Source organism: Carassius carassius, chromosome 27 (assembly GCF_963082965.1).
Source record: "Carassius carassius chromosome 27, fCarCar2.1, whole genome shotgun sequence".
Taxonomy (NCBI): domain Eukaryota; kingdom Metazoa; phylum Chordata; class Actinopteri; order Cypriniformes; family Cyprinidae; genus Carassius; species Carassius carassius.
In genome coordinates this window covers 2,957,964-2,979,496 of record NC_081781.1, presented here as the reverse complement: position 1 = coordinate 2,979,496, position 21,533 = coordinate 2,957,964, and the positions used below count along the sequence as shown (strand labels likewise).

General features: G+C 37.9%; 2 protein-coding genes across 2 annotated transcripts in view; both read left to right on the top strand.

Moving 5' to 3' along the window:
* The window catches only part of LOC132106443 (protein lin-28 homolog B-like), a 265,393-nt gene that overhangs the window by 66,213 nt on the left and 177,647 nt on the right, over window positions 1-21,533 (top strand). The gene's annotated exons all lie outside the window — the stretch shown is intronic.
* Window positions 16,280-20,394, top strand: LOC132107197 (uncharacterized). The gene is made up of 2 exons (XM_059513437.1): window positions 16,280-17,136; window positions 20,329-20,394. Exon 1 carries the CDS (start codon window positions 16,483-16,485, stop codon window positions 17,131-17,133), a length of 651 nt encoding a protein of 216 aa, XP_059369420.1. The 5' UTR covers window positions 16,280-16,482; the 3' UTR covers window positions 17,134-17,136; window positions 20,329-20,394.

Sequence of the window (21,533 nt, the reverse complement as noted above, 5' to 3'; positions counted from 1 at the left end):
AAATCAGTTTAAGGTTTTTATTTCAATTTCAGTTAATGTTTAACGTTTTTATGCTTTTAGTTCTGGAAAAAAAAGGTTTAAACCTACTCAACATTAGTTTCCTTGTGCAGATTGTAATTATTTGTTGAAAATTTAATCTCTGTCCTAGATACTGAAAATAAGAATTGTACATGATGGAGGCTTTATGTGTTTATTTGTGACAAGTAACAGGATATGTTTCTTTCTGTACTGCTCCAGGATAACCTACAGCAGGTCCCTCACGTTACAGTAGTCATGGTAATGATAACAATACGCCCCGGGTGCCGTTCAAATAAAGGAAATAAACACAGATGAGATGACAGGTGAGAATCTAAAGTGACTGGCAAATGACTGAGAAGCGGAATGTGAGTTTTCCTAAGATCCGCTGTGTGTGTTTGATCCTTAATCACATTAATCATTTTCATTAATGTGCTGAAATCAGTCTGTCATGATCTTCACTGACTGTCATCCACACGCAAACTCACACACACACAACTTCGGCCAGGTTCCCTCTGCATCTCATCATACTGCTGAGGATCAAAACAGCACACCTGCAGCAATTATCTCTACTACTGTGTGTGTGTGTGTGTGTGTGTGTGTGTGTGTGTGTGTGTGTGTGTGTGTGTGTGTGTGTGTGTGTGTGTGTGTGCGTGCGTGTGTGTGTGTGTGTGTGTGTGTGGGTTTGACTGTCTTTGTTCTTTCAAATCCTGACATGACGTTCACCCTAAGGGGGAGATCCAAGTCTGAGAAATTCCTAAGCCAAGCACTTCATGCACACATACACACACACACACACACAGGCAACGACATTCACAACTAGTCAAGGTAAAAAAGAAATCTCAGTGTAAGCACTTCCATAATGCAGTAGCTCATACTTTACACAATCCATTTTGCCCTCGAAAAACAAAAGCAAAAGAAAACTATAATTGGAAAAGAAATGTAGAAGTAACAGATGCTTTGAAGTCATTCTATAACAAAAAATAAAGAGGAGAATGGAGGTGCGCCCTTATTTATGTAGCCCTGCTCTCTGCAAACTCATCCTCAAAATCAGAAACTCTCACAAAACAACATCACTTTGTCACTCTGTGGTCGGCCTTTTCACCTTTAAGTGAAAATAGAATGCACATATGTGTACCTCCACATCAAGGGCAATGACATAAACCCTCATCATTATTGATTAGGTTATTTTAAGCAGATTATACGTATAATATATTATGTATTGCTTTATTGGGGGCAAAGTTTTGAAAATGTATGTAAAAAAAACTGTAATGCATTCCAATGTTGTAACATATTTTTAAAGTGTTTGGTCAAATGCTTATTTATTAAATCAAACGTTTATATGTATTTATTTACTTTACTGGATCAGATTCATATTTGTCTCTCTCTTTAAAACAGTGGAGAGTTTTGCACAAGTCGATTAAACAAGGCGACTGGTTGACTTGCTGGTTGAACGCACACTAGTAATCTTTGACTGTTATACTTCAGTATGTTTTATGAATGTCAGTCATCTGTAAAGAGCTGCCAGCAATGATCTTTGGCAGGCTCTTTAAAACATGCGTATAGGAATCACACAGATTAATCATTACTCACTTTAATCATTATGATTAATTAAAGGTGTCACTTTCTTCTTCTGTATGCCTGGAGAAAGATGTCTGAATAATCTTAACTTGTTTAAACTTGGAGAAAGGAAGAGCACATGAGTGATTTCATGTATTTGTAACTTAAAATCACACTTATTTCAATCATTAAAAAAGGCCCCAATACAGACCCAAAATATCCCGGGCCAACCATGGTTCAATGCAAATATATTTCAGATGGGAAATTACATTGCACATTCTTTAAAGAAAACAGATATATACACTCCTAAATGTGCTGTCCATAAATCCTATTACAATTTCATGAAGCACGTTGGTTCTTATTGTGGTTCTCACTTCTCTCATCTGCGTTTTTGTGTCAGGATGTTTGCATGGATCTCTATTAAAATCAAATGTTTTCTGCAACAAATATTTAAATTAAACAACCATGTTCTGCATTTGATAAAGGCACGCATTAGTTCATAGTACTGCATTAGATTTTCCCCCAAGGAGTGATTGCATCGCTCTGGATGCACAATGACTGGACTTTTGCTTCCCTCATGTAAAAGTTGAAAAAGTTTTTCTTTGTTGGTAATCTACTCTACTTTTAATCATTCCAATCTATTGCTAAATGCAGCCCATCCAACCTTGATTGCATTAGATACATTAAAATGATTTTAATCTCATTAACATGTTTAGCATGCAACTCTGTTTGTCTTCAGAGACTCGCATGAAGCTGCACGCTCAGTTACATCAACTATTATGTCTTGTTCAGATGCTAAGCCAATTGAAAAAGTAAAGTGGACAGACACGTTGAAGTGGAAAATGGTCCTTTCCAGGACAGATAAATTCTATGCCATTGCAAAAATGTGAGTTACATGTGAGTGTGAATGTGGATGTAAGTTTGCATTCTGTATTGAATAAAAAGACAACATGATGGCAAAAAAGTCATCGTATGTAAAATTGTAGATTTATTTGGGAAATGCAGCCCTAAATATGGCACGAAAGACCAAATGTACATCATAACCAGATAAGTCTAATTCAAAAAGAAATGACTCTTATGATCTGGCCTTCCTTTTAGTGAATCAAAAAACAAAGAGTGCAAATAGTGCAAATAATTTAATTTGTGAACAAATGACTCTTATGAGCCAGTTCTTATAGTAAATCAAAAAAACAGCGGGACTGTAGAGTAGTCTTAGTGCCAAACAATTAATTATTTTGAGCACTTCTTTTTTGTGAATCCTATATACACAGTTCAACCATTATAATCTGATGAACAAAAAATGACTCTTAAGAGTGAATCATAAAAAACGTACAGCGTGTAGTCTGATTCCTAAACGAAATGACTCTTATGAGCAGGTGACAAGTGTAGTCTAATTCACAAACTAATGACTCTTGTGAGCCGGTTCTGAGTTGAAAAATATACAGAGCGATCAGCTTAGTCTGACTTACAAACAAATGACTCTCGTGAGACAGTTCTTTTTTAGTGAATCCCAAACATACAGCTCAACCTGTGTAGTCTGATTCAAAAACAAATGACTCTTAAGAGCCAGTTAAGCAAAAGACATACAGTGTGACCAATGCAGTCTGACTCTCACAAGAGGGTTCTTTTAAATGAATCAAAAAATATACATCGCAGCTACCATAACCTGATTGAGGAACAAATTTATCTTACAAACCGGTTTTTTTTAGTGAATCAAAAACCATACAGCATGACTATAGTTAAGGAATGACTCTTTTGAGCTGGTTCTTTTTACTGAATCAGAAAACATATAGTGCAAGCAGTGTATTATGAGCCAGTTTTTTTTTAAAGAAAAGCTCAAATGAATGAGTTACCAGTTTGAATCAGTCTAACAAATCCTTCACTGAACTCATCAGTTACTTACATGTATCATATGACTTTCTTTGTTAAGTGCAACTTGTCATAAAACTCAAAATAAAAAGAAAATTTGTCTCATACATGTGTCAACATATAGTTTTAAATAATACAATATTACAGAAGTCCTACGGTTTACTTTTCAGATACTTTTTAAGTTCCCCACGTAAATATTGATTTGGACATTAAGTAACAAGATATAAAGATATAAGCTGTTTTTAAACATTTAGTGTTTTTACTGTAAATACATTTTCCATTCATTTACACGACAAATCTAAACTGTTGTCTGGTAATCAATGGGACGCCGCAGATTCTGTCCATGAAAACAAACCAGATTATTCCTGAAAACAGTATAACTCATTATACACTCATTCTATATTCATTTTAGCAGTACATCTGTTATTGAGTTGATATAAGTTGATCAAACCAGACAGTTGGTCATGAGGTCTGATGGCAGTGTGTGTGTGAATGAGGAATGTTTGTGGGGGAAGAACGTTCAGATCTAAATCCCCTGAGTTTAGACAGGACCCCAGATCAGAGAAACTAACCCTCACAAACACACACACTCACACACTCACACACACACACACACACACACACACACACACACACACACACACACACACCCTAAGGACACACAGCATTCAAACCACCTGTGGTCACTGCTCCTTTCACCCTGCAGCCACCTTTTAATGAAGCCCCGCTGAGGTGCATTCTGGGAGAATTTAGAAGACACATACTCTGTGCCAGCCAATCACGAGCATATCAAAGCCAATGCTGTGATCTGATTGGATATATATATATATATATATATATATATATATATATATATATATATATGTAATCATGTGAATGAATGCATTCCTGAGTGTATTTATCGCTTTCTAAAAAGAGAAAGACAATGTATGTGTGGGTTTGAGTAATATTATTAATGTAACATTTATTTTACTCTTACTCTTAATATTAATAAGATTGTGAAATACTGATGTGTGTGTGTGTGTGTGTGCGTGTCTATCTCTATCTATCTATCTATCTATCTATCTATCTATCTATCTATCTATCTATCTATCTATCGGTCTGTCTGTCGGTCTATCTAAGACCATTTGACCATTTTTTTTTTTTATTGCATAAAATATTAAATACAAAACTCCACTGGCTGCCAAGGTATAATTTTTCATTTTCTTTTAGCTTAAATTTAAATATTAAAATACCTAAAAACCAAAAAAATGGCAAAAAATAAATAAATACTAAAACTGAAAATGAAAAAAGAAAATATGAAAAAATATAATATTATAGATAATATTATAGAATAGTATATCAATGATGCTAAATTATACTAAATCACAGACAATTATGTGACAGGTATGATTTAGCATGCTCATTCATTTCAGTGGTGTCTGCAAACGGATTACTGTAGTAAAACTGTGATTTAATGACGTCAGAGAGCAAATATGAATGGCTTAAGAAGTGCATGTGATCCGAGATCCATTTCTGATTGACTTTATCTAAAACTATTTTAAACACACTCTCTAATTCTTTTATAATTAGTGTATATATGCAGTGAAATTTTATTTTAAGAAACTGGCTTCTGTGGGCTAATCGGTGCGAAAAAAAAACTCATTTTCTAGAAGAATAATTCTAAAATAATTTTTGTCTTTCAACCATTAAAAAACTATGCAGATGCCATCAGAGATTTCAGTCCTAAGAAACATCTGCATGAGTAATTCTGTTGAATTCATGAGCTATACACAGCTAGACTTCAATGACAAAAGAGTGCAAGAGAATGAAGAGGAGAGGGAATACAGCAAAATAAACCCCGCGCCGGAAAATTCTGGGCTGGGAAAATGGCAGGAACGCTGACCGCCGTTCTTGTTTCACACATCGACAAACTAGTGTTGACATCTATCGCTTTAAGAAAACAGGAAGAGAAATAAAAAAGACTTTAGCAGCAAAAACTAATAATTGCAAAGCACCCAATTAAATGGAGAGAAGGAGATGAAACCGTCTTATTTCCCCTGGTGAAACGCGCTTCTGCGAGCACATGAAAAGAAAAGAGGAAAATATAATTCCAGAAGCTGACAGAACTCATTGTTCGTGGAATTTTAAATTCAAAAAAGTTAATAAAGCAGCGGAGGAAGATGAAGAGAATTTGCATTTCTCAGATTAACAGCCTGTACAGCAGCAAAGGAGATCCACGTCGCCCCGGGTCATCATTTAAGAAACCTTTGCATATTTTATTTAAAAGTGGGCTTGGGTTGGCGGGGTAATAAGACAGACAGATAATGATTGGAAGGTCGGCCCTGCAGGGCACGTGAGAACACACACACACACACACACACACACACACACAGAGGCGAGGAAACCGCAAATAGTTCTCCATAAGGAGGCTGCATCATAGATTACACTAATTACACACTGATCATTTATGAAACGTTTTCTAAAGGTTTTATTATTGTTATTGTTGTTTGTTGCTGTTATTGCATTCCTTATTGCGTGTATGTGTATTTGTGTGTGTGTGTGTGTGTGTGTGTGTTAATGTGTAGCTTGGAGGTTTCTCCATTGCTCATATCGCGTGTTGCTCGTCTTGTAATGAGAAGAAAAATAATCTTGCACTTGTAATCAGATTTTTGTTGTTTACGTGTTTGTTTGGAATGACCACAAATGTGTAATTAGAACAGCATTAATTTGTTTGTGCTGCAAATTATTAAAGCTGGAAGTTTTTGAAGCAATAAGTGCAAAAAAAAAAAAAGTGTTTACTGTGTGTTGTGTTAAAATGAGAAAAAAACTTGAACGGATGAGAGGAAAAACTGACAGAAAGAAACATGGAACTGCTGATTTTAAACCAGTCTAAGTTAGTTAAAACCGGTCCTAATCAGTTGAGAAAAAGTCCAAAAACATTCACTAAAACCCATGAAACCCCTTAATGCTGAAACCATCAAACAATCTTAGGCTGATTTAAGTGGGTTTTATAAGGTTGTGTATCCTTGGTTAATCAATAGGGTGTTGTGTTTGTGTGTCGGTGTGTTATATTTTGACTAGCCCAACAAATCATCCATTAACAGGAAATCAAACACAACGTTCTCATTACACCCACAGATTGAGCTGGAAATTGAACTTACTATCATTATTTACATTTATACATTAACACACAGCTGTATTTTAATAAGTTCAATTTAGCCTAAATAAGGTCTAAATTAAACTACATTTTACAAATAAACTGTGAGCTATTCTTTCCTTCACATAAAAATGTTACGCAGTTGTTAGGGTGTTGTTGGTGGCTGCTGGCGAGTTGCTTTTTCGTTACGAAGGGATTCAGTGTGGTTGCTAGGGTGTTGTTGGTGGTTACTAGGGAACTGCTTTTGTAGTTGCTAAAGTGCTCTGTGTGGCTATCTCATTGCTATGCAGTTGGTTGCTAAGGGGGTTGCTTTGTTGTTTCTAAAGTGTTCTGCGTGGTCTATAGCTGTTATGCAGTTGTTAGGGTGTTGTTGCAGTTACTAAGTAGTTACTTTGTAGTAGATAAGGTGTTCTAAGTGTTTATTTGTATAAGAGGCTTTCCTTGCTATTAAAGGGGTCTTATGATGCTTCTTTAACGATCATTATTTTGTGTATTTGGTGTAACAGAATATGCTGACATGCTTTAATGTTTAAAAAATACATTATTTTTCAAATACTGTACATTATTGTAGGTCCTCTATGCCCCGCCTCTCTCAAACGTGTAGTTTTCTACAAAGTCCCTCCTTCTGACAAGCGCAGTCTGCTCTGATTGGCCAACTGACCCAGTTCATTGTGATTGGCAAAACACCGCAAGCACTCGTCAGAAATGTAATGACCCTTTCCATTATCGCGAGGTTCATCTTTCCAAATTAAAAGTAAATACAGTTAATAATGTCCTTTGTTTTACCATCAGTTCAAGCCAGAAAGAAGAACAGAGTCGTGTGACAGACACAGTGATGAAGCTCGTATGTGTTTGCAGTACACAAGCCACGGACAGTTAAGACAGCTGACTCCACTGTGTGATCCTGTCTCTCTCTCTTTCACACACTTGCACGCCCAAAGTAAGAATTACCTCCTCTCCTAAGTTCATGAAACGGTCGTCCATAAAATGCATTGCTGTTCTGTTGTAAGTAATCTTAAAGATTCCTTAATGCATCTACTGTCGGAAGACCAAATAAAGTACTTTTGCTTTCGTCTAGATACACGCAGCATCTCCCTGACATGACTGCTTCAACACTAACTGCGATTACTCAAACCACGCCTTCTTTCTTTGCGCATTTGTGCAGAATTACGCAAATATATCCACATAGTGATGTAGACATGTGGGGTGTGTTTGAATGAGCAGTTTTAGGGGAGGTGTGGCAGAGTCTTAACTATGATAAAGAAAATCTCTTTGGATTTGAGACTTTAGTCTTTGTATCTTGAGCTTGTAACACTCCAAATAGAAAGGAAAAATTAAAATCACATCATATGACCCCTTTAATAATTGGATAACCCCTTATTTACATTGCACACTATAGGTCTCTGTCATGGAAACCCAGTTTTTGTGGCTTTGCAAGTACAAACGTTTTATGGTGGATGCTAAGGCGTTGCTATGGCATTCTGGGTAGTTGCCTACTGTCAAAAAAGCCCAGCCTTAATTCTATGTGATTTTTCTGACATTTAGATATGAATTCTGTCCCTTATTCAAGGTAAATCTATCAGACTTTTTGCCCATTTAATCATATGTAGAGTCAGGGGTTTGTTCAAATCTGTAAACCCTACACATGAGAAACAGTAACTATTAGCAAGAGAGAAGAGTTTAAAATCTAACTCAGGTTGCAGGTTGAAATCTTTGCAGTGCCATACGAGGTGGCTAAAATATTGTGTTGTACATTACAGTTCTGAATTATTCCATTTGGCCTCGTAGAATCTAAAGCTCATACTCATCTCTCACTCACACACACACACACACAATGTAGCCATCCTTGACCTTAACCAGGCCTGCAGGGTTCGGACGGAACATTACAACGTTTTATGAATTATTCATTGATTCACTCTGTCCTAGCTCTCTCTTTCTCTCTTTCTTTTTCTTTCTTTCTTGTTGTCTCCCACACTCTCTCTTTCTCACTGGCTCTGGGCTAGTAGAGTTTGAGTGTGTTTTGACCGCTGCTCTGATATGGTGATACTCGCACCCGCAGCAGCTAGTTTGTCCTCTTCTGTGCTGCACAATTCCCTTTAGACCTTGATTAGGGCTCTTAATAGCTGCTTTCATGACAAAAAAATATAAATATAGGTTAATTATAACTCTGCCACACTCCAGTGTGTTTGAGAGAGAATGGCTGTGTTGGAAGAGCATACTACACCTGCAGTTGCAGTGTATAGCATGCATACTGTGTATAACATGCTAATTTTATGTATGCATCAACACCCTATAAAATTTTAGAAAATGCACTGCATATAGCAGAGCACATAGGGTATCATATTTTCATATATGTTAAGAAAAAAATAAAAATGTAAATATATATATTTTAGTGCAAATACATATGCAAATATATAGACAGTATGCAAAATAACCCTTTTTCATTATTATTCGGTAAATAGTATGCTAGTTTTCCATTTCAATAACATTTTCGAAGTAGCTGGTCTTAGTTTGAAGGAAGTTGTTGAAAAACTCACAATATTATAAAGTTTAAATATCATCATCATCAAAAAAATAAAATAAATAAAAGATCCCAGAAAAAAAAAAATACAAAATTATTACAGTCTCAAAACAGAATCATTATCAGAGAGCAGCATTGCATTATGGGAGATAATCAGCACTGACCAGAGGGCAGAACCGCCAATCCAAGGATTAAACTCTGCCAGAACCTGACCTTCCTCGCAGCTAAACACACACTTTAACACATGCAGACGGGCTGCACACACTCACACACATGCAGTTTGAATCACTGTCAGAATTTCCTCCTTTTTTCTCTTTTCCTTTTTCTGTTCTCTTTCTCTCTCCTGCTTCTCTTACTTTACATATTTTGTGTTGTCTTTTCCCTCTTCTCGCTTAATTTAAAAGACAGTTTTTCTCATGAAATCTGCCAGAAAAGATATCCAGGTCATAGTTCACCAAAAAATCTAAAGAAAGAGTAGTTTGCATTGGGAAGTTATATTAATGACAATTTAAGGGATTCATGATCATCGCTGACGTATACTCAAAACACATGTCGTTCCAAACCTATACATGGATTTTTTAGAAGACATTTATGAAAATCTCCACTAAATTGGATGAAGAACAGGGGCTCTCAAGATCAACAAAAAACAACAACAACAACAACAACAAAACATAAGCTACTAAAATGTAATCCATTATTCAATAAAATTCCACTGACCAGCTGTGGTCATTATTCACTTTCATTTTAAAGAAAAGAGCAACTCAGAAGCTCAGCTTTTTGCATACAGAAGAAAGAAAGTCATAAGAAATGGAAAAGACATTGAGGCTGAGTAAATAATAACATAGTTAAAAAAAAAAATTGTGTGAATTATTCCCACTCCAATTTGTTACCTAAATGCAAAAAAATAAATCTTGCTCATTACTTCAATGAAAGAATAATACTATTTAAATTGCAAATTATTTATGCATCATGGTAATATTTGTAGTATTGCCTTTAATTTATGCTGATTTAAATATGGAAAATATTGTATTACTGTAATGAGAATCTAATGAGAATCCTCACTGAGAATAATATAAATTCTAAACATTATAGCTCAAAAATAAAACATTCAGACACATTACAGTAATGAAAGTTTAAGCAAAAAATGACACATTGCCAAAACATTCATTTTACTTATGAACATTTCTTTAGGGTGAAATGTGACCTGGACGTGTTTTCACCCATAAACATTTGTCTTTCATTTCACTGTGTCCTGCGTTCTCTTCAGATCTGACCAACGCCACCAACTTGACCAACAGAAACATCCAAATCTGCCTAGGGCTGCGAGTCCTTCAGAAGATACACACACACACACACACAGACAGGAGGTGCTCTGACAGATGGATTCCTGCTGTCGGAGAGTAACATGACCTTATGAAGGATTCAAGCATCATGTATGAGCAGTGGATGAATATTACATAAAGCATTTGGAAACCTTTCTAGCTATGAATTTGAGGTTGTGTTCTTAAGCGTGTTTGTGGCCATGTGCTTGTCTATGTTTGTGCATGTGTTTTTTTGCATTCTATATGTGACTCTGTACTTGCATGTTGTGTGTGTGTGAGGCCAAGGCCTCCTAAACACAGCCATATTCTGCAGATAACCGGATTAGGAACGAGGCGTATAATAAGTCTGTGAATGTGGCCCCTGGCGCTGCTGTAATCCTCTGCTTTGATGTCTCTCGGCTCCATCAGGTGCGAGCGGGCTCTCGGGCCCCGGGCTGAAGCTCCGCTCCGCAGCTCAAAGTGCCTCATTAGTTTTGCCTGTTTACTAAACTTGGCCCCTTGCGATGGAAAATAGTCAGATGCACAGCCAAATCCTGTCGACGATGCACATTTCTCTCTTTTCAGAAAGTGGGAGGTGGGGAGAAGGAAGCTGGAGACATCTTGCAGTGTCCGAATTTACCTCAACACCACCATGGGTTCATTATCTGCAGCTTTTTGCGTCTTATACCAGCACTGGGTTAAATAATTACAGGATCATTTAAACAAAACAAAAAAAATATGGAAGAACTAGAAGAGCTTTAATACACAGGACTACATTTTCATGATGATGTATTGCATAAATTGCATGCATTTTGAGGATCTAAGAGGTGTTTGAATGTGTTTTTTTAGGTATTTCTGTATTTAATTTATATAGGTGTTAATTCATGATAACTGGGCTGATTTTCCCAAAATTCACCCTTTTTATTTGCCTTTTTCAGAAACCGTCAAAAATGACCGGCCTTATAAACATTGCTTGCAAATCTCGCATTATGCTATATTATCACCAAATATTAAATGCAATCTTTTTACCGACTTGTTTTCTTTCAATTAGCACAGGTTTTGTATCTCTTTTTGGAACTGATTGATAGGCCTCATTCAGCTTGTTTTTGAATGAAAAAGCATTATTCCTGCACCATTCTGGCAATGTTCACTCAAAAACTGAGGCGTATAACTTCAAAACAATAAGGTTTACAAACAATCAGTTCTAAAAAGAGATTTTCGATTCCAAAAGTTGTACAATTTATTAGTGCATGCATTCATTGAGAATCAAACCCAAGACCTTGCTCTCTCCTTGAGCTACAGGAATGTGCTTAATTTGGTGCATATGCGTGCTTGTTGTTTATATTATTATATTATTTGTATAAAAGTGTGTGTTTTTGTGTATGTGTGTGTGCCTTTTGAGTGTGTATGTGTGCCTCACTCAGCTGCAAATTCTAATTAAAAATATCACAATAATTAAAGTCTTCAGCCTGACATGCACAGACTGCGCTACGCCTTCAGACATTCCCAGCAAATTAGTTAATTAATCCAAACGCAAATTATAAGCAATAATTAGTCAGTCAAGCTTAACTTGAAGTCTGGTGACTCGTAGCGTTGCTTCACCTCCTTCTGTTCGCTGTCTCTGCGTTTCTTCACACGGGCTCCTTCTTTTGGAAGCATTCCTGCTCTGGTTAGGTAATTAATTTTCGGCTCTTAACGGATTTAACAACTGAATTGACTACGGCTCTCTGAATGTGTAACGCTCCGGATTCAGATCGGACTCTAACCCTGAGCGGAGCGAGACAATTACACATCACAAACAACAGAGAGCAGCGTGAAAGAGCTCTTATTAAAACATTAGACACACCTCATATACACACAAGTCTGATCATACACACACATTAGATGCTCCTTTGACGCACACTTGTTAGTTTTTGCTTGTTAAGGTAGGTTTTCATTATCATTATTGCTTATACTTAAGGTTAGGGATTTGACAAACCCCTAATCTTCAGCATTAAACTTTTCAAAGTGATTTTGGGCTGACAGATGATAAAACGGGTGGGGAAAAAACCTGACAGATTTACTGTAAACGAGGGGCCTATGTCCTAGCAACCACTAAAAACACATTAGCAACGGCATAGCAACGCCCTGGCGACTGCATAGTGATCACTGTTGCCAAGTCCTGGGGTTGGGCTACTTTTACGCAGCTGATGTGGTTTTGAAGAAGGGAATTTCCGACGGAGGGAAAAACCGCGGGGAAAAAAAAGAAATTGGCCTATTTTTGGGACATCTTTGAACAATGAATGGGTTAGTTTTGTATCGCCGGCCTGGCAACCCAGATAGTAATTTGCTAAAAAACAAAAACTCAAAGCACCTCAACGACCGCATAGCAACTCCATGGAATTGATTCATCAACAGAGCAAAAAAGCCAAAAGTCTTATTTAGCTACTTAGAATTTATTGTTTAGAATTCATTGAAGAGGAAGATTGCCATTTACTTACCTGATAATCGTATTTTTTCCTTACGACATTTCACCAGTCGTATCTTGTCGTCTGTGTAGAATCAGAGCTAGCGATGCACGAATCAATCGTGAGTAATGAATCTTCGTCAACGGGTTCGCAAAACGGTCTGAATCGGTTCACTATGAATCATTTGGGCAGTTCACTCACGCAATGAATCACTTGGAATGGTTTCTCAATCATGAAATGGTTACTGTACAACTCAAAGAATGAAAAGAAAGCTGTGAGTTGAATATTTAGACTGCCTAATATCCACTAAAGTCCTTTTGTAACAAACCTGCAAGAGTGTCATATCGTTTCCTTTCCTTTTTCTTTTTTTTTACTTGTTTATATAGCAACATATTAAAATGATTTCTGAATGATCGTGTGACACTGAAGACTGGAGTAACGATACTGAAAATTCAGCTTTGACCACATTAATCCGCCTAAATGACATTTTAAAATGGATTAAAAACTGTTACTTTACATTGTAATAATAATATTTCACAAATAGGTCTTATGTTTTAGTGTATTTTTATCATATAAATGTGGTCTTGATAAGCACATAAGAGCGTTGTATAAGGTAATGGACCCCAAACATATGTGACCATGGACCACAAAACCAGTCATAACGGCCCCTTTCTCGAAACTGAGATTTATATATCATCTGAACGCTGAATAAATAAGCTTTCCTTTGATGCATGGTTTGTTAGGATAGGACAATATTTGGCAGAGATAAAACTATTGGAATATCTGGAATCTGAGGGTCCAAGAAAATCAAAATATTGAGAAAATTGCCTTTAAAGTTGTCCATATTCAGTTCTTGGCAATGCAGTTTTGACCCATACAATGTTTTATTGTAATTTTTTTGGGCTATTGCTAAAAATTAGCAACTTAAGACTGGTTTTGTGCTCCAGGGTCACATATGTCATGCAACTTACCAGCATTGATGCTGACAGGAGTCCCTTTCTGTTATTACTTTGATATTTTATTTATTTTCAAGGCTCCAGAGATTGTAATTTATATTCTTTTTCACAGATATATAATTTAATTGCCATTTGCATTTGATCAAATTTGATTTGATATCTTAATATACTGTAATTGGCTTGCTTTACAAGCCACTTCCGTGAGTCCTTAAAGGGTTAGTTCACCCAAAAATTTAAATTAGACCGTGTTTTACTCAACCTTGAGGCAACCTATGTGTATATAACAATCCTTTATTATGTTTGGAAATATGGATTTATTTTTTTCTTTTTTTTACAAAAACACATAGATGCGCTACAGGTGGCCTTTATTCACCCCCTGGAGCAGTGTGAGGCACATTTTATTATTAATACAGCAATTTAGAGGATTTTTTTTCCAGCCATGGAAAGCTGAAAAGTTCCACACTTTCATTGGAATTTTAACTTCAGAAAGGTAACTTGCTGATTTGTTTCCACAGTTTACTCTAGTCAAGTTAACTATTTGTTCAACTAATTCATTATTTATTATTATTTGTTCAAGAGTGCACTGAGAGAGAGAGAGGGACACTTCCTAGTAAACTCGTGTCTTGTGTGCATTTTATTACCAAAAAAAAAAAAAATTGTGCATAATTGATAGATTTTCTAATCTGGCAACATTCGATAACGTCATCAGTTTAGAGAAGGATAGCATTGTTGAATAAAAATTAAATTGGAATTGTGTATGTGATGTGTCTGTTGGTGCACTAGCCGGATTTTTCTCTAGCCAGCTAACGTCAACTGTCACCGCCGACACCGCGTGCGTGCGCGTGAAGTAGTGAAGCCAAGCCAGCCGACTTTAGAGTCCAGACTCAACAGAAAACGCAGTTAGAGGTAAGACTTAAGACAAGAGCATATACTGTATTGAGAATGAGGAGTCACGTGCCGATTTGGGTTGATTTGGGAGGGGTCTGAGCCGGTCAGCCATGATGGCAGGATACTCTATCGGTTGCCAGGGGCAATGCCTTCAGAACTTCACAGAGGCGCGACTAAACATTTCGGAGATCTTTAATTTTTGCGCATTTATTTTGTCAGCGGAACTGATCGAGACGGATCTACGAATACGAGAAAGAAAAGGAAGAAAGTAAAGCATTGCAAAAACATAAGGCGGAAGAAAGGGGACCTTACAGGAACAAGCTCACACCAAGCGCAAAACAGCGGTGTTTGGAGAAGCTCTCAGGCATCCAAAATATCAACCCATACGAGCTCCCTGCAGCGGCACAGAGACCTGAACCATTTACCTCCGTGCACACATATGGACATTGTGAATTATATTGTTTACGATGTAAGTCACCTTGCATTCACGATGTTAGCGTTAATCTAACCAGGACATTTACATCTTGCAATCACACATTTAACTACCCTAGCCAACCCAGAACTGGTTTGTCCACTCTGCAGCCCCCAACACAAAAACCTGGTACAATATGTGTCATTGGGCTAAAATCAAATTATAACTAAACCTACACAGCTTTAGCCTACATCAAAACATGTTGGAAACGTTCGTATACATTGAACATCTCGTTACAATCTAGTGTTTACGAAAAGGTCGCAGTTATTTAAGTTACTTTGTCATTTTGGTCAAGAAGTGCATTCTAAATGCAATGTAATTACAATACACTAAAACGCATGTGAATAAACTTACTTTGGCCAGTACAACAATGTTTTCATCACCTGCTGTAGATGGACCCAGCCACAGCAGAAAGCCTCGTAACTTTCCAAAGACTTGTGGCTTTTAAGCTCCTGCATTGTGTAGTAACTTAAACCAAAAACAATATAATTCCCAATGTCAATATGTGTGCATGGAGGTAAATGGTCCAGGTCTCTGTGCTGCTTGCAGGGAGCTCATATGGGTCGATATTTTGGATGCCTGAGAGCTTCTCCAAATACCGCTGTTTTGCGCTTGGTGTAACCTAAAAAAAACTGTATTCCATTGTTCCTATGTTTTCCATATGTATCGTGAGAGGTACTGGAGCAGTTTTTAACGCAGCAGTAACTTCCAGGCATGGTAAAACAGTGCAGAATTGCGAGATTACGTGAGGATTACGTCACTTCCTGTTTGTTGTTGGCGGCTGTACTGCGTTTGAGCTCCGTCACTATATTCTTTTCATTGACTATTTTTAACTCAAAAATCAATTTTATACATCATCGTTTCCATTTATATAACGTGTGAATATATCCTCTATTGTATTCTACAACAAAAACAATCAGAGCGCCTCGCTATCACTAGTTTTATTTTGATCTCCCGGGTCCGCTATTAGCTTTTAGCCCGTTAGCATCAGCGGCGTGGTTGCAGCTAACTTCGCTTACATTGCTAATACTCTATTCACACACATTACCACTGCTGTACTCACTGTTACTTGCTTTAATGGCGGATGAATGTCTCCACTCTGTGCAGCTCGAGCTCGAGGCCGTGGGAAAGCAGATTCGCGACCTGGAGGTGAGGCAGGCCCAGCTGAGAGAGCGGAGAGCCGCGCTGGAATCATCCCGGGCTGACGCTCACAAGTCCGGGGTAAGTATACAGCGATCTGCTAACAGTCCCACCACGTCTACTCCGTGTGTTTCTCTGCACAGGCCCGGTGCACCCAGGACGCGATCTTCCCAGATGTCCTTCACTGCGACGCCGGGACACCACGGACCCTGGGTGCATCCACAGCGGAGGACGCGAGCCGGGTCCCGGGCGACGACTTCTCCCCCTCCTGCCTTCGACATCTCCATCCGGAACCGCTTCGCTCCCCTCCGCGAGACAGGACGCGACGCTGTGATCATCGGAGACTCCATCGTCCGACACGTAAGTGCTACGTTAGCCGAAGGTAAAGTGCACACTCATTGTTTGCCTGGGGCTCGTGTTCTCGATGTTTCTGCGCAGATACCCGCGATCCTGAAGGTCGACGAGAGCCCCAGAGCGGTCGTGCTTCACGCCGGGGTTAACGACACCACGCTGCGGCAGACGGAGACGCTGAAGAGGGATTTCAGCAGCCTGATCGAGACGGTTCGCAGCACGACGCCCGCGGCGACGATCGTCGTGTCAGGACCACTGCCCACGTATCGAAGAGGACACGAAAGGTTCAGTAGACTTTTTGCTTTAAATGAGTGGTTGTTGTCATGGTGTAAAGAACAGAAACTGCTATTTGTTAATAACTGGAATCTTTTCTGGGAGCGTCCTAGGCTGTTTCGCGCTGATGGATTACACCCCAGCAAAATCGGAGCGGAGCTGCTCTCTGACAACATCTCCAGGACACTTCGCTCCATGTGACTAGTAACACAATTCTCTAATAACTATTATGATGAGTTTTGTTCCACCCGCTTAAATGATAAAAGTACTTGCGCTGTAAAAACTATTAAGACTATGTCTGTTCCCCGAATAGTGAGGTCAAAATATAATGTAGGATCTAGAAAAAATCGTATCGTAATTAAACCAGAAAAATGTAAAGTAAATGAACAAAAACAATTTTGAAAGTTTGGGCTCATAAATATTAGATCACTCACACCCAAAGCAGTTATTGTAAATGAAATGATCACAGAAAATAGTTTTGATGTACTCTGCTTGACTGAAACCTGGCTAAAACCAAATGATTATTTTGGTCTAAATGAGTCTACTCCACCAAACTACTGTTATAAGCATGAGCCCCGTCAGACTGGTCGTGGCGAAGGTGTTGCAACAATATATAGTGATATTCTCAATGTTACCCAGAAAACAGGATACAGGTTTAACTCTTTTGAAATACTTCTGCTAAATGTTACACTGTCAGACATGCAAAAGAAGTCTAATGTATCTCTTGCTCTGGCTACTGTGTATAGACCACCAGGGCCGTATACAGAATTCCTAAAAGAATTTGCAGATTTCCTCTCAGACCTTCTAGTTACAGTTGATAAGGCGCTAATCATGGGAGATTTTAATATTAACGTTGATAATGCAAATGATACATTAGGACTTGTGTTTACTGACCTAATAAACTCCTTTGGAGTCAAGCAAAATGTCACCGGGCCCACTCATCGTTTTAATCATACACTAGATCTAATTATATCGCATGGAATCGATCTTACTGCTATAGATATTGTACCCCAAAGTGATGATATTACAGACCATTTCCTTGTATCGTGCATGCTGCGTATAACTGATATTAACTATATGTCTCAGCGTTACCGTCTGGGCAGAACTATTGTTCCAGCCACCAAAGACAGATTCGCAAATAACCTGCCTGATCTATCTCAACTGCTATTTGTACCCAAAAATACACATGAATTAGACGAAATTACTGACAACATGGGCACTATTTTCTCGAATACATCAAATTGAAAAAGGTTAGAGAAAAACGTACTGTGCCATGGTATAACAGTAATACTCACTCTCTCAAGAAAGTAACTCGTAGTCTTGAACGCAAATGGAGAAAAACTAACTTGGAAGTTTTTAAAATTGCATGGAAAAACAGTATGTCCAGCTATAGACAGGCTCTAAAAACTGCTAGGGCAGAGCATATCCACAAACTCATTGAAAATAACCAAAACAATCCAAGGTTTTTATTTAGCACAGTGGCTAAATTAACAAATTACCAGACGCCACCTGATTCAAATATTCCACCAACGTTAAATAGTAATGACTTTATGAATTTCTTCACTGATAAAATAGATAACATTAGAAATACAATAGCGAATGTAGATTCTACAGCATCTAACACTTCATTTTCATCCATCGCACCCAAAGATAAACTGTCCAAATAAACTGTAAAATTTTGATAAACGGTAAAATTTTAGAAAAAGTTGTGTCTGCTCAATTGAGCACCTTCCTGCATAAAAATGAACTGTATGAAGAATTTCAGTCAGGTTTTAGGCCCCACCATAGCACAGAAACTGCACTTGTTAAAATTACAAATGACCTGCTTCTTGCGTCAGATCAAGGCTGCATCTCATTTCTAGTCTTATTTGATCTTAGTGCTGCGTTCGACACCATAGATCATGACATACTCCTAGATCGATTACAAAACTATACAGTTATTCAAGGGCAGGCTCTAAGATGGTTTAGATCCTACCTGTCCGATCGCTACCATTTTGTTTACTTAAATGGGGTGTCATCTCATTTATCATCAGTAAAATATGGAGTGCCACAAGGATCCGTCCTAGGTCCCCTTCTATTTTCAATATACATGTTGCCCCTTGGTAATATTATTAGAAAATACGGAATTAGCTTCCACTGTTATGCTGATGATACTCGCCTATATATCTCAACGAGACCAGATGAAACTTCCCAATTATCGAAGCTAACAGAGTGTGTTAAAAATGTAAAAGATTGGATGACAAATAATTTTCTCCAATTAAATTCGGATAAGACAGAGATATTAATTATTGGACCAAAAAACACCACACAGAATCTTGTAGATTACAATCTGCAACTAGACGGATGTACTGTTACTTCCTCTACAGTCAGAAATCTGGGTACTGTTACTTCCTCTACAGTCAGAAATCTGGGTGTTATATTGGACAGCAATTTGTCTTTTGAGAATCATATTGAAAGTGAAGTGACATTCAGCCAAGTATGGTGACCCATACTCAGAATTTGTGCTCTGCATTTAACCCATCCGAAATGCACACACACAGAGCAGTGAACACACACACTGTGAGCACACACCCAGAGCAGTGGGCAGCCATTTATGCTGCGGCGCCCGGGGAGCAGTTGGGGGTTCGATGCCTTGCTCAAGGGCACCTAAGTCGTGGTATTGAAGGTGGAGAGAACATATTTCCAATGTTACAAAAACTGCATTCTTCCATCTTAGAAACATTGCCAAGTTACGAAACATGTTATCTGTTTCTGATGGAGAAAAGCTAGTTCATGCTTTCATGACCTCTAGACTGGACTATTGTAATGCACTTCTAGGTGGTTGTCCTGCTTCGTCAATAAACAAGCTACAGGTAGTCCAAATTGCAGCAGCTAGAGTCCTTACCAGGTCAAGAAAATATGATCATATTACCCCAATTTTACAGTCTCTGCACTGGCTACCTATTAAGTTCCGTATCAGTTACAAATTATCATTACTTGCCTATAAGGCCCTAAATGGTTTAGCTCCTGCGTACCTAACTAGCCTTCTACCACGCTACAACCCATCACGCACCCTAAGGTCACAAAACGCTGGACTTTTGGTAGTTCCTAGGATAGCAAAGTCCACTAAAGGAGGTAGAGCTTTTTCACATTTGGCTCCCAAACTCCGGAATAGCCTTCCTGATAATGTTCGGGGTTCAGACACACTCTCTCCGTTTAAATCTAGATTAAAAACGCATCTCTTTCGCCAAGCATTCGAATAATGTATCTCTTAAATTGTGAGTGTAGTTGCATCTGCATTTTTATTCTTTAGCTTGGGTTAAACTAATTTTACTTTGTTGGATCAGCAGCTATGCTAATGATGTCTCTATTTTGTTTCTATGTTTTGCCACGGGATTTACATCCCGTGGTAACTAGGATTTACACAAGCTCCAGTCTGGATCCAGAACACCTGAGAAAAGATGATGCTGACCCTCAGAGGACCCCAGATGATCCTAACCTTGAATCAACAAACAGAACTAACAATTATTGCTACATGTGTGACTGCATCATATAATACTATTAATGACTAATACTATTATTTAATAATATTGATAGTTCATCATCTAGCTGACTACGTCTTGTATTATTATTATTATTATTTTTATTTTTCTAAAATCCTGTCAAACGTGCACAAACTACTAGCTACTACTAAATATTGTAGAAACATAATTTTCTGTAAAGTTGCTTTGTAACGATTTGTATTGTAAAAAGCGCTATACAAATAAACTTGAATTGAATAGAACCTCCTCTACTACAGAGTTAACAACACATGTAAACAATCCTGTTTTGCCGCCGGTATCCTGCCAACATGGCGGAGACTGCGATATCGAGGGAGGGGCTTTGTGCTAAGACGACAACTCCTCATTCTCAAAGATTTGTCTTCTCTTGCAACATTAACGTACATTTATAACGTCTTCAGTTTGATTAAAGAGTAACGTTTAGCATTGTTGAATAGCATTAATTTGAAATTGTGTATTTGATGTATGTGCTGACGCGGTAGCCGTTTGAATAATCTGACTTTTTTTTTTTTTTTTTTTTTTTGCTTGCCAACGTTGGCGCCTGAAGAATCAGACAGAAATCAGTGTATTGCCACACACTTTCTCTTATGAATCTTGTACTACCCTGCCAAGCACTCTTAAGACTCATCAGGCTCGGTAAGATCCCAGCACTACACATACACAATAGATCCCAATTTTAAGTATATATGTATATTACGTGTTAAGTATATTTGTATCGATTCACTGTGTGTGAACAAGGTTTTACGTCATTTTGCACTTAGATTCCAAAAATCTCTAGTTGTCATTGATCCAATAGAAAAAATGAGGTCAATGCATGTATAAAGGCAAAATGCTTTCAAAACTTCATTTTAAAAGGTCACACTTACTCATCATGTGTAATCCATGTCTCCAGTATTCTGTTATATGATCAGGACTTTACAGACACCCAGATTTGTACTAAATGAAGTGCACAAATTCTGCACCGTGCATACATGTGCAGGCTCACTACCTGGCTGTGCATTAGAGGATGTTATGAAAGTGAACTGTGTAGCAAAGTTTTTTTGCCAAACCGTAAACCATATC

What these genes read in the sequence shown, in the direction of transcription:
- LOC132107197 (XM_059513437.1), top strand. Translation starts at nt 16,483, where the DNA reads ATGTCCTTCACTGCGACGCCGGGACACCACGGACCCTGGGTGCATCCA.